Source organism: Giraffa tippelskirchi, chromosome 11 (assembly GCF_054371585.1).
Source record: "Giraffa tippelskirchi isolate mGirTip1 chromosome 11, T2T-mGirTip1v1.2.pri, whole genome shotgun sequence".
NCBI lineage: Eukaryota > Metazoa > Chordata > Mammalia > Artiodactyla > Giraffidae > Giraffa > Giraffa tippelskirchi.
Window position 1 is genome coordinate 18,465,895 of NC_137285.1, and position 13,881 is coordinate 18,479,775.

Consider the following 13,881-nt stretch of genomic DNA (forward strand, 5'->3'; position numbering starts at 1 on the left):
ATGCCCCCAAATGAAATGGACATCAAGAATTAAGAAAGATAATACAGCTGGGTTGCCTTCCCTGCATCCCCCTGACCATCTAACTAGTTTCCCATCACCACTGAGGATCTTCCAACTGCAAAACAACCTAATTCATATTAGGCCTTTCAAAGGCCAACAAACCAACCCACGGACAGAACTTCCAAGACAGGAGGGTGGCCTCACCAAGCAATGCTGGAGACACACGTGATCATTGGACTCCTGGGCAATCCTAATCGCCTCCTGCAGGGCAAGCTCTGCCTGTTGACTAACGACAGACTGAACATTAATAACTCATTAACAACCGCAAACATGTGTAAGAAACAGTAACAGGAAGTCATCTGTATGGTAATTCACCAGAATGCAGGCCTCTGGGTTGGAAGTTGAAACCATGGGCTTACTCCTCAGAGACACCCCCGTCCCAGCAGCAAAAGAAACAGTAACAGTAGAGATACAGAACATGTCCCTTCTAAGGTGGAGTTCTACTAAAAGGGACCTGAGATAGGGTTTTCCCCTATCTCAGCTCCTAAGATTTTTGTCGTTGTTGTTGTCTAATGATGAGGGCTTCCTAGGTGGCTTAGTGTTAAAAGAATCCTCCTGCCAATGCAGGAGATGCAAGAGATGCGGGTTCAATCCCTGAGTTGGGAAGATCCAATGGAGAAGAAAATTGCAACCAGCTCCAGTATTCTTGCCGGGGAAATCCCATGGACAGAGGAGCCTGGGGTGCTACAATCCATGGGGTCCCAAGAGTTGGACACAACTGAGTGACTAAGCATGTGTGCACACGTGCGTGCACACACACACACACACACCCACACACACTGCTGAGGGGAGGGACAAGGAGAGGATGTAAGATTTTACTTTTCATCACCTTCCTTTCAGCATTATTTGAAAAATTTTGTGAACTATGGCATTTGATACTTTTATAATTTTTTTCAAAACTACTTTTGAAGTATTTGGAAGATTTTCACTTCTGAGATTTCTTTTTTCTGCTCATGTGGTTCCTCTCCATCTGGGACGTCTGCCCCAACCCTGCAACTTTTGTGGAAATTCCATCAACTATTTTTGACCCCACTAAGCCTTCACTTCTGAAAAAGCCCATAGAAATGGTTATCTGCTTGCAGTGCTTAATTAAATATTAATACTATTGTGTATCACCCTCTATTTAATCTGTTAGTTTTATTTCTTTAACCTTCAGGGGGCACCAGCGATGTCTTAAACTTGGGGTTCCCCAGTGGCAAGTCACAGAAGTTCTGTAAATGCTGGGTCACTGAGATCTCAAAATAGAATCAGAAATTCTATGGGTATCACTTATGTAGGGAAATTTTTATGCAAAATTTTCTTTCAACAAGAGCAATATTAATTTTATTAATTTTAACTAGGAGAGCTGAATTCTTCCTCAATACTACCTATTTGGATAAAGAAACATTTTTACCTATTTTATATTTCTTTTAAATCCCTTTTAATGCTGAGATGTACCAGAATATAAGCTATTTGAAGGCAGGAAGCATATCTTCACACAGAGGCCCCTTTTAAATACCAGTCGATTTAACTTTGTTGAACATCTGATGACCAAGTATGTTATATTTAGAAAAAGTCTTCTGGGAGAATCGTACAGATAGGATGCTAAAACAGGACTAAAGAAAGATTATTTTTCCCAGACAGGAAGAAAAAGTAGATTACCAACACAGAAACTTCAAAGTTTCTGGCAAATCCTTGAAGGACCAATGGTTTTCCATTGCTGCTAATCAGAAAAGCCTCTGATAAAAATTTTCATTAAAGAGCAAGAAGCAAACTGGTTGAAATATTTGAAACACGCTGGCTGTCACACTGTTTGCAAAATGCCAGAGCAGAAAGATCTGTAGCCTCTAACAACAGCTTCCTATGTCATTCAGAGTAAAAGCCAATGTCCTTACTTAGGCCTACAGGACCCTAACTGCTCTGACCCCTGCCACTTCTATGACCTCATTCTCCTCTATTCCCCCCTTACATATGTCACTCTGACCACACCTCTTGTTCTTCCTCAAACATGCCAAGTAAATCCTGCCTCAGGGCCTTCGTACTTGCTGTCCTAGGCGGTATGAATATTCTTTCTCCAGATGCTCACACAGATTACTCACTCCCTCAAATCCTTTAAATCTCTATTCAAATATGAATAAAGGTTAGGGAGGGCCTTAATATTTAAACAGAAATTTTACAAATTGAAAATTAAGACCTGTGCAATTATGAAGAAGAGTGTTACTTATGAAAACAATAGCACTCATCTCTCTTTAATCCCTTATCCTGATCTGTCACTACCTGATAAATTATGTTTAGTCTTATGTATTATTTATTTCCCTCATTGGAAGCTCCATGAGAACAGGGTATTTTTTTTTCCTCTTTTTTTCACTGCTGTATCCTCAGCACCTAGAACAATGCCTAGTACATAGTAGACACTCAATAAGACACTCTTTATAGTTATAAAGATTTTTAAGAAATTACCACAATCCTATTAACTCAGTGACAATTATACAGTCCCATAGCTCCAGGACTAAAAATAAAGAAGCCTGGAGTTTAGCAAATCAGAAATTAACTAGTAATTAATTCCGTACAGTTAGCTGCCTATCCATTGATAATATTGCAAACATAGAGAAATTCTATACATCAACAGACTAATTATTTGTATCTACCAGACTACATGCTGCTGCTGCTGCTAAGTCGTTTCAGTCGTGTCCGACTCTGTGCGACCCCAGAGACGGCCGCCCACCAGGCTCCCCCGTCCCCGGGATTCTCCAGGCAAGAGGACTGGAGTGGGCTGCCATTGCCTTTTCCGACCAGACTACATACAAACTTCCAAATGCAAGGGCAAGCTGTGCGTAAAACAGAAACAGGTTATTGGCAAATATTACAAATGGTGTTGCTATTTATTACAAGTACATAAAACATGAAAGGCTGTGATCAAAGAGGTTATTAAAGCTGGGCAGACAAAAAGAAGTTGAATCTTAGAATATGGAATCTCACAAAAACATGGAGTTCAGAGTAGCCTTAAATGTTTTTTGGTTCAAGTATCAATCTGAGGCTTGAATTCTCTGAATGTCACCCTCACTGCACACCTGAGCACTCTGCTGACACCTTTCTCAGAAGGATCTATACAAAGAAATCTCCTCCTCATAAACAGCAAAAATGTTTTGCCCTTTAACTGGCACTTACCAGCTCTCAATCTCCTCTAGTAGTCACACTCTCGATCAATCTAAGTCCTTTTCACACTACCTTCACTACAGAAAGATGTCAAATACATGCTTGGCTAAACTGTTTCTTTTCCAGGCTAAACATTCTCACATCCTTACCACACTATTTATATGGCATGGCTTTGAATGCCTCCTGTAAGACTGTCCCCCAGGCAAGCTCCAGCTTGTCAATGTCCCTTTGAAAATGTGACAATCAGAAGTTAATAGAATTTCTTTATTGTTGCCTGGGCCATAGAGCAAGGTGTAGTTCTTGAACTTTGGACACTACACTTCTAGAAATACACTCTAGTCTCTACTCAAAGACATCTGTGACAGAAACCAATTTTTCTTAAATGGGAAAAAGCCACAGGGAGGCAGAGAGACTCTATCAGTTAGTAATTCCCTACCTTTTCACCATTATTCATGTTATTTCATTATTTTCAAAATAGATTTCATATTTTCAAAGACTTTATCCTGTTAACTCTATTTACTAAATATTAATAAAACAACTGATCAATTTCCTGTTTTTATTTATTAAAATCATAGGCATACCTTAATAATGGCATAAGTCAGTGTCACCTCACTGAGCCCCCTGAATTCCAACCAAAAACACAAACATGTGACTTTTGGCAAGCCACGTGGTCCGTGGTCTTTTGTCAAATAAAGGCACAGCTTCCTTTTGGCTTTTTGAAATACTGAAAATAACTTTTACATACCCATTATTTCCTCTGAAAAATCCTGTTGGGAATCTCTGGCCTAATGACTTAATTTCCTTTTAATTCAGTGCCCGTTCTTAGAAATAATTCAAGAGGCCAAGCACTTAGACGGTAATGCTAAATAGTGACTCCAGGGGGCAGACTCTTTAGGCAGAGGGTTTCATTATCTTCTGTTCAATGCAAAAAGCTTCCTTCTTTGCAAGTTATTGGTAAGGTCAGGTTGGACAATCTCTTTTTCTCTTTTCTTCCCCCTCCTCCTCCTTTTTAAAAAATATACAGCATATTTTTTAAACTTTTTATTTTATATTGGAGTATAGTTGATTAACAATGTTGTGTTAGTTTCAGGTGTACAGCAAAGTGATTTAGTTATACATCTAAATACATGTATCTATTCTTTTTCTTTTTCTTTTTTTATTCTTTTTCAAATTATTTTCCCATTTAGATTATTACATAATATTGAGCAGAGTTCCTTTGCTACACAGTAGGTCCTTGCTGGTTATCTATTTTAAATATAAAAACAGTATGTGCATGTCAATCCCAGATCCCCTAACTCTCCCTATCCCCCACCCTTCCCCTCTGGTAACCATTAAGTTCATTCTCTAAGTCAAACACAGCCTATTTTTAAAAACACATCTCAATTAACATTTGAGAGATAATTTCTTCAATTTCTACACGGACAAAAGTTTATACACTTACTAGTGACCAAAGCGGCAGTGCAGGGCGGCCAGGTTTAGAGCCGCGTATCTCAAGCTCCGGCCGTAGCCCTCTTCCCCGTTACTTTTGCTTTCGGCTCCAGTAAGAATCAAGCGGTCAAAATAATGAAGGAGGCTGTGTGTTGAACTGAAAACGTCTTGAACTCGGAGGTTGTTTAAGTAGCTGAGGTAGTGCTAAAAGGAGGAACATTCAACATATTTTAAATGTTCTGTTCCTCTTGTGTTAGATTAATTCAGAGAGGTCCATTGGCTATAGACACCCATGTATCCCCTACCCTTCTAAGTCACAGTTTAGCTTAATCTTTTCCCCACAGGCAGAATAAAATAGACTTAAGGTACATTAGTCAGTTTCTTCCCTAGAATGTGTCCCCAAACAAACAAAAGGGAATTCCACCAGCATGGGTGTCAGAGTTTTGTCCTAAATATTCATCCACTGGTTATATTAGGATCCATGGATTATACATAAGGATGGAGGGGGAATCACCTAGCTCAGGTATTAAGGAATTGTGTCAGTATAAAAAAAAAGGTCTTAAAACCTGAATTCATACAAATATAAAACCAATTTTTCTAAATGTCCAAGTTAAAACCCAGTGAGACTTTTACTAGTTTATATTAGTTTTAGAAGTTAATTATCTTCTATTTTGACATTATTTTCATTTTGTTTGGTTCACTGAATTAAAATTCCCCCAGCAGGCAGATCCCAGTTACTAAGGAGCAAAGCAGATATATTTCTATATGTGGTTAAAGTCAGGTGACAAAACTCAGGTACTATTAAGAAAGTTCTCAGGATAAAAATTCAATAAGGAATAGAATTATTTTAACTTAAAAAAATATACAACAACAACAAAAAAAACATTGACAAAAGAGGAGATAAGAATTTTGGGGCCTCAAACTTAAGAAAAAAAAAATCAGTCTTTCATCTCCTGTCCATAATTCACAACATCAGAGAGATGATGAATGAAAGGGAACATCAACAGATTGAAGAAATCCCTCCTGGGCCCGGGGGTGGGGGGGTACAGCCTAGGCTAAGTCAATTACGTGCCAACCGCAGGATTTCTTTCCAAGAACCCGGGTCAGCGGGCCAATCCACATTTATTTGACTATTGAACAGTCTTGTCCCTGCTTTCTAATTTAGGAACAGATGCTGGAAGAGTCTCACCGCTTCAGCAAAATCAGGATTAAATTTCAACAAGTTGTTCAACTCTTTCTGCAAAGAAGCTGGAGTGAGGGCTTTGGTCTCATCATTCTTCAACAAAGAAGCCTGAAAGTTAAAAATGACAACTCTCAGTAGAAAGAAATGGCCGATAAACATATGGACACATACACTAAATAGCATCATCTGATTACTTTCTTTTCTGCACCTACACTCTCTTCTTTTTAAACAATTTTATTCATGTATTTACTTTTGGCTTTGCTGGGTCTTGTTGCTGTGAGGGCTTTTCTCCAGTTGCGGTGCACAGGCTTCTCATTGCAGTGGCCTCTTTTGTCACAGAGCACAGGCTCAATGGTCATGGCTCACGGGCCGAGTTGCTCCCCATCATGTGAGATCTTTCTGGACTAGGGATCAAACCTGTGTCTCCTGCATTGGCAGGCGGATTCTTTACCACTGAGCTACCAAGAAAGCTCCTACACTCTCCTCTTGACCATGCAGAACACTGTTTCCTCTTCCTGGAATTATGTCTTGCAACCACCAACCCCACCCACATACTCTTCCATGCAAACGCCTGCTCAGCCTTCAGGGCCCAGTTTAGATTTCAGCCACATGCTTCTCCCATAAGCACCTACATGCTCCTATAAGCCCCCTGCACTAACCCTTCCTGCAGTAATTATTAAATCATATTAAAAGTGCTAGCTGACCCCACCCCTGGGCAGTAAGTGCCTTCAAGGCAGGAAGTATGTATCCGTAATCTGGCAAAGAGCCTTACAGCACACACTTGCCCTTCTCCTGGTTATCTGTTTCATATGGATGTTACCAGCAACGATTATATAAAATACGTAGAAAACTACTTCTAAATCAATGATTAGTACTTAACTGGGTTATAGACTCTTCAATTTTACCTAGACAAATTTTCCTTTAAGTAACAATAATTTCTAACTCTATTTTAATTCACTGTAGCATTATAGAAGATTCCAAAACTACGGAAGAGCATACAGAACAGAAAACACACAGAAAATCATCTGTAATCCCTCCATCCAGAAATAACACTATTTTTATGTCAGTGTATCTTATTCCAGTTTTTTTTATATGTGTGTGTATATGTATGTGTGTGTGTATGTGCTTATACATATACATATGCACACTTTTTTAACAAAGTTAGAATATATCATTTTACTACCTGCTCTTTTCATTTAATAATATACATTTGTGTCATCATCAACTGGTCTTTGAAAATATCATTTTTAAAGCAAAAGTATTAACCATTTGTCATATGTATTGCAAATCCTTTTCCCATTTTGTTGTTTGACTTTTAGTTTTGTCAACACGTACTAACATGCAGGCATTTTTCATTTTTATGCTGAAAAATCAAATGATCTCCTACATGTTTTCTTCCACAGCTTTTATGTTTAGAAAGTTCCCCACCCAGAGATCAGTTAAAAGTTAATATGGAGTTCTTTCTAGTCTAATTATAACTTTAAATGTTTACAACGAAGCCTTTAATCCACTTGTAAAGTACTAAGGTGCAAAGATTAGGTGATGGTCCAGCTTTATTTTCTCCTCTACAGGTAACCAATTGTCTAGATGGATTTTTCTAATCTCTAAAATTCATTTGCAGAGGTGACTCTATTATCCACATCTAGATCTAAACATTACAACTTTCGGCATAAAGAAAATTAATAACAAAATTAGAGGAAACTTAAAAATAGAGCAAAATCAAAATTTTTTGCTGAAAACAACATGAAAGAAAAAAGTTCAACTTATATTACGAAAAAAAAAATTATAAAGTATGGTTCGAAAACACCAGTAAGAAATGTCTGGGCTAGAGTATACTGGTGTTTGCAACTTGAAATGTATCAAAAAATAAGATGAAATGGTGACTAGATGGGTTGATATATGATAAACACAGCGAAATATTAATTGTAGGACCAGATGATGGGTATGTGGGTATTTGCTGTACAATGCTTTTCAATTTTATTTCTGTTTGAAAATGTCCTTGATGAAGTGTTGGGAAAAGTGAAGTAAGTCTTCTAAATCACGTTTAGGGGCTGTGTTAGTCACAAACCATTACTAAATGAACATGCATTACGACTCTAATAGAGAAATAAAATCACATACAAAATAGGGAGGGACATATAGCTATAGTTGCATTGTTAGTGAAGTAAAAAGGACCAAGAGTAAGAATAATGCTGCCTCACTAATAAACCTACTCACATAACAAACATATGTCATGACAGGAGATGGTGAAAGACAGGGAAGCCTGGCATGCTGCAGTCCATGGGGTCACAAAGAGAGGATGCGACTGAGCAATGGAACAGCAACAACAAATAATGTCACAGAATTAAAAAAAAAAAATTATGACAAATCACAGAACCAACATACCTGTTGAGAAAGAAAAAATTCTGCTTGTTTTTGGGACAGAGGCCCACTGCAAGATACCTCTTCTTCTCTGGAAAAAAATTAAGTAAAAATAATAAAGAATTACACAGTAGTGAAAATGGTGATGCTTACAAAGTCAAATAGATTCTTCATCAGAAAAGCTTCAAAACTTTTAAAATTAATTCTCTCTTCTCAGGAATGATGCTGAATGACCCGATAAAGTTTACACGATTTAATAAGCAGATCTCAACTCTATACAGCCTCCAGCATGATCTTTCTAAAATGCAAGTCTAGGGACTTACCTGGTGGTCCAGTGGTTAAGACTCTGCACTCCCAATGCAAGGGATGCTGGCTGGTTGGATCCCTGGTCAGGGAACTAGGATCCCACATGCCCCAAGTATATCATCCCTGATTGAAAGCCCCTCTGGGGAATCCCATTACCTTCCAGAATAAAGCCCACATTGCTTAGCAGGGCAGGTGCAGTGCTTCCTGAGTGGTCCTACCTCTCTCTTCTGCCTTCTCATCTACACCCCAGCCCTGATGAACTCCTTACAATTGCCTATCATGCTAAGATGCACCCCTGCCATTTCCTTGACCTGCAAGGCCCATTTTTCTATCTACTGTTGGACTGTTGCACCATCCATCATTCAAGAATACCTGAAGTGTCATATCCTCCAAGAATCTCTCCTGACATTTCTCATTTGAGCTCCCACTGTCTCCCAGAAACATGGGTCATAGCATCTAGCACCGTCACACTGGCTGTTCTTATATTCGTATATGAAGACTCAGTCCGTGCCCAGGTGCACAACGGGCACTCAGAGTTTGGGAGATAAATGAATAGTTTTGCACACCTCACTACAGATATAAGACAGTGCTGTACTCAAGAACAAGAAAAAGAGGATTCATCTAAGAAATAACCATTTGCCTAAGAAGCTGATTACACAGAACAAATAAACAAGATATATACTGATAAAAATCTAAACTTGAGAAATCTATGCATGAATGAATATTATTTCTGTATTAGAAACAGGAGAAACCATTCCACTTGGAGTGGTAAGGACTTTAAAAGTGGGGAAGGAGTGGAGAAATGATGAGGATGGAAGAAGGCATTCTAGGAAAGGAAAACAAACGACACAGAATGGCAAGTGAAGAAATGCCAGAGACTTCCTACTTTTGTTAGAAATTTTTGTTAGTTAAAAGGGACTTTGGGGGCTTCCCTGGTGGCTCAATGGTAAAGACTTAACCTACCAGCCCCTTTCTCCTCTGCCTCTTTCACCCCTGGCCCTTCAGCCCTCCTCCCCACAGAAGCTATGGCGTTAAATGGGCAGCCATCCTCTAGCCAAATCCTGGAGATTTACTCTGCCTGGCCACCCAAGCCAGTTCACCTGGATTTCCCCGAGATCCTTCGAATCTTCTGAGATCCGCCTGCATTTTAGGCTTAGGGCGTGTCTAGGGAAGAAGGTAGGCTTCTGGGTGCAAAGACTAACCAGAGGCTTCAGCCCTCCCTTCCCTCTGTTCCAGAGAAACTCAACCTCCATTCATACTCCTCTACACGAAGTCTCCAGAAAACAGAATCGGCAAAAGCTAGCGAGCCTAATGCCATTCTAATTCTCTTCTGGAGTGAAAGTGGTTTCTCCTCTTCAAGCCTGGGAATGAAGGTTCTTACTTTGTTAGCTCCTCAAATTAAAGGCCACAGACCCTTCTGGGCCCTTGGTGTTCTTCCCATGGGAGGGCAGTACTGCTCCCTGTAACCTTTACATAGCCACACTGGAGAGTCCCTCACCAGGAGAGGAGGACAGTCCTGGGGGCGCCCCACCCCACCCCTGGTACCCCACTCAGTCAGCACCAGCTCAGACTGAGAGACAGCCCCTCCCCCAGAGGCAGCACTGGCCTGCCTTGCCGTGGACCCGGCCATCCACATGATTGTGGTGGGCATTCTCATGTTCCTGCTCACCTGTGGCTGCATCGGATCTCTCTGCAAGAACATCTGCCTCCTGCAGACATTCTCCCTCTGTCTCACCATCGTGTTCCTGCTACAGCTGGCAGCTGGGGTCCTGGGGTTCGTCTTCTCAGACAAGGTGCAGGGTAAAGTGAATGTGATTATCAATAATGCCATGGTCCACTACTGAGATGACTTGGACCTTCAGAACCTCATAGATTTTGGTTCAGCTGCTGTGGAGGGATTTCCTACAAGGACTGGTCCCTGAACATGTACTTCAACTGTTCAGAAGACAACCCCAGCCATGAGCGCTGTTCTGTGCCTTACTCCTGCTGCTTGCCTACCCCTAGTCATGAGCGCTGTTCTGTGCCTTACTCCTGCTGCTTGCCTACCCCTAGTCATGAGCGCTGTTCTGTGCCTTACTCCTGCTGCTTGCCTACCCCTAGTCATGAGCGCTGTTCTGTGCCTTACTCCTGCTGCTTGCCTACCCCCAACCAGGCAGTGATCAACACCATGTGTGGCCAAGTATGCAGGCCTTTGACTACTTGGAAGCTAGTCAAGTCATCTACACTCATAGCTGTATTGACATATTAGTCAACTGGATACACAGCAACCTCTTCGTACTTGGTGGTGTGGCACTGGGCCTGGCCATCCCCCAGCTAGTGGGAATCCTGCTGTCCATGAACCTTGTGAGTCGGATCAAAGATCAGATCAAACTTCAGCTCTACAGCCAGCAGCACCGGGCGGACCCACAGTACGGAAGATCCACCCTGCACCTCCTTGGTAGGGCAACAAGCGAGCCTCATCAATTGACAGCAGTGGTTACAGCTGCTGGCACCCAGTGGAGAATGGATTTCAGACCCACAAGCCACAGACCAGTGGGAGGAAGCAAACTCCACAGACAGCAGAAGGCAGGGTGCACAGGTGGCTCTAATCTGAGAAGGATGTGCCTCCTCTCCCCATCCTATCTCTCAGATTGTTATTTTGTATTCTCTCCAACCTCAATCATTTGGGTTTATGTTTTTGTTTTGTCTGAGCAGAGATGCTTGAGCAACAGCAGTTGAAAAAAGAAAAAAGAATCCACCTGCCAATGCAGGAGACATGGGTTTGGTCCCTGGTCCAGGAAGATCCCACATACCATGGAACAATTAAGCCCGTGCATCACGACTACTGAGCCTGTGCTCTAGAGCCCGGGAGCCATAACTACCGAAGCCCTCGGGCCCTGGAGCCTGTGCTCTGCAACAAAGAAGAAGCCACTGCTATGAGAAGCCCATGCAAAGCAACTAGAGAGTAGCCCACCCCGCCCTCTGCTCTCTGCAACTAGAGAAAGTCCATGTAGCACTGAAGACCCAACACAGCCAAAAATAAATAAATAAATATATTTTTTAAAGGACTTTTGTTAGGTCCTTTTTGGAGCACAGAGATGTAGTTCCAGCGACTAATAGTCTCCGCTGCAAACCCACATGGTGTAACCCTATAAGCCTCCTCTCTTATTGCAGGAAACAAATGCTGCCCTGTAGCAACAATAAGCAAATGAAAAGCTGAAGCTAAATGTCAGTCTGCGTGTTCTTCTGTAGTGGGATTTTTTTTGGCCACAATGTGCAGCTTGTGAGATCCTTAGTTTCCCAATCAGTGACCGCGCCGAGTACTAACAACTGGACCACCAGGGAACTCCCTAGAATAACATTTAAATATGTTTCTTCAATTTTAGTGATGAAATTCAGTTTACTAAATGCATACTATTTTCTAAAACCATACACCTTAACATTAGACATACTGTTACATTACACACAAATTCTTAGAATAAGATCAAAACAATGTAGTTAGACCTAAGTTAATCAGATTAATTTAGGAGAAAGTCAAACCTAATTAAGAAAAGTCTGAATTTTAACATTTCTGAAGAACTGACATTCTCCTACTTTAAAAGCATATAAAGGAGCTAGGACAGAGATCACATTGTTTTCTGGAAGCTTCTTAAAAGAGAAATTTCAAGAAGAATAGCACACATTTATCCAATGTTTACTATATACCAGGCACAGTTCTAAACATTTTATACAGATTTATCATTTAATTCTCACAACAACCCTCTGAGAAGGTGACATAAGCCCCATTTTGCAGGTGAGAAATTTAAGGTACAGAGAAGGTGACCAGCCCAAGGAAGGGAGTGGAGGAGCCAGAATTCAAATCCAGGGGTCTGACTCCAGAGCCAGACTCAACTCTACAAGGTACAGCCTTTCCACTCCACGAGAAGCACTGTGAGCAACTCTGAGTTTTTACAAGTACTCACTGGTACTATAATCTTCTTGCTCCCAGTGTGTGCTGAACAAATCACACAACCATTCAAAGGCCACTCCTAGGAACTGCAGGGAAATATTCTCTGGCTATACCCCCAGCCCCCAGGGGGTCAGCCAGCCTACACAGGGCAGGTGGGGCTTGCTTCTCTCAGAGCTCTGAACACACTGTTACTTGTCGTTATCTGTTTCCATGTCAGTCTTCCTCCCCAGAACGTGGGCTCCCTGAGATCAGGAAATATGAACCACCACACACACACACACGCACACGCACACGCACACACACGTTTTTCACACACACACACACACACACACACACACGTTTTTCCCTCCAAACACAAGTGGTCTATTTGGGAGGTGATCCCAGGTAACAGCTGGGGAGAGGGGACGTGAAACAGCAAAGGGAAGGGAGGCAACACAAAGTGTTTTATGGGGCCAGTTACCAGTGTGGGCATTGGACGACACGTTCTGATTCTCTCACTGGACATGCCTCATTGGACGACATGTTCTGATTCTCATTCATCCAACACATATTCACAGACACCGCAAGCCAAGCACTGAGGAAAAGGAGGTGACATATAACAGAGAAGGAGGGTCTTAACTCTTGACGGAGTACAAAGGCAAATATAAATGAGTAAGTAAATAAATGCAAAAGGTTGTTGACTGAGGAGGGCTATGAAGGAAATAAAGAAGATGGAAGTACGTAGGATGGAGGTTACTTCACACACGTAGTCAGGGAAGGCCTGTGTGAGGCCATGGGAGCCGAATGGTGAAAGGAAAGGAGGGAGGTGAGAAGCCAGGGAGAGTACACCAGGCACCCTGAGGCAGAGCTTGGCTGGGTGTATTCAAGAAACTGAAATCAAGCCAGAGCCGTTAAACTCTGACAGTGAAGGGAGAGGCAGGAAAAAGAGATAAGGAAGATGACAGGGGCCAGATCAGACAGGTACCAGGGCCACAGTAGCTCCGATTTCTGTCTAAATTCCATGGACAGTCAAGGAGGGTTTGAGGCATAAGAACATGTGGTGTGATTTACATCCGTGATGGTTGCTTGGATGCTGCAGAAAAAACTGAGAGTAAGGAGACAAGAGTGGAGGCAGGGAAAGCAGCCAGGAGGCTGGAGCAGTCATCCAGGAAAGAGACCAGATATCGAGACCATCGGGGAAGCCATGGCGATGGAGAGAAGTGAACTGATTTCAAACATACTGTGGAGGAAGTTCTGGCTGGGTCTGCAGAAGGACTGGCTGTTGGGGTGAAGGAGGAGAAGGACCCAGGGACACACCTAGGCTTTGAGCTTGAACAACTAGCTGAACAGTGCCACCACATCCCCAGGGCTTAAACTTTAGGAGGTATTCAATAAGTTTTCATGGAATTAATCAATTATTAATTCACTGTGATATAATGAACACTACACTACCACTCAGGGTTCCAGCAGAAAACAGATGGCATATTCAAATGGGGTAACA

At 41.7% G+C, this 13,881-nt stretch overlaps 1 protein-coding gene and 1 pseudogene across 3 annotated transcripts in view; one reads left to right on the top strand and one right to left on the bottom strand.

The window, feature by feature from the left end:
• Window positions 1-13,881, bottom strand: part of ANAPC5 (anaphase promoting complex subunit 5) — a 32,909-nt gene that overhangs the window by 12,870 nt on the left and 6,158 nt on the right. For all 3 annotated transcript variants that reach the window (XM_081540075.1, XM_081540074.1, XM_081540073.1), the window contains exons 5-8: window positions 8,192-8,258; window positions 5,813-5,914; window positions 4,637-4,827; window positions 205-286 (exon numbers count right to left, since the gene is read on the bottom strand). In XM_081540075.1, the coding sequence (XP_081396201.1) occupies window positions 205-286; window positions 4,637-4,827; window positions 5,813-5,914; window positions 8,192-8,258 (442 nt within the window). The remainder of the gene's footprint in view (window positions 1-204; window positions 287-4,636; window positions 4,828-5,812; window positions 5,915-8,191; window positions 8,259-13,881) is intronic.
• Window positions 9,509-11,664, top strand: LOC145526349 (tetraspanin-33-like; annotated as a pseudogene).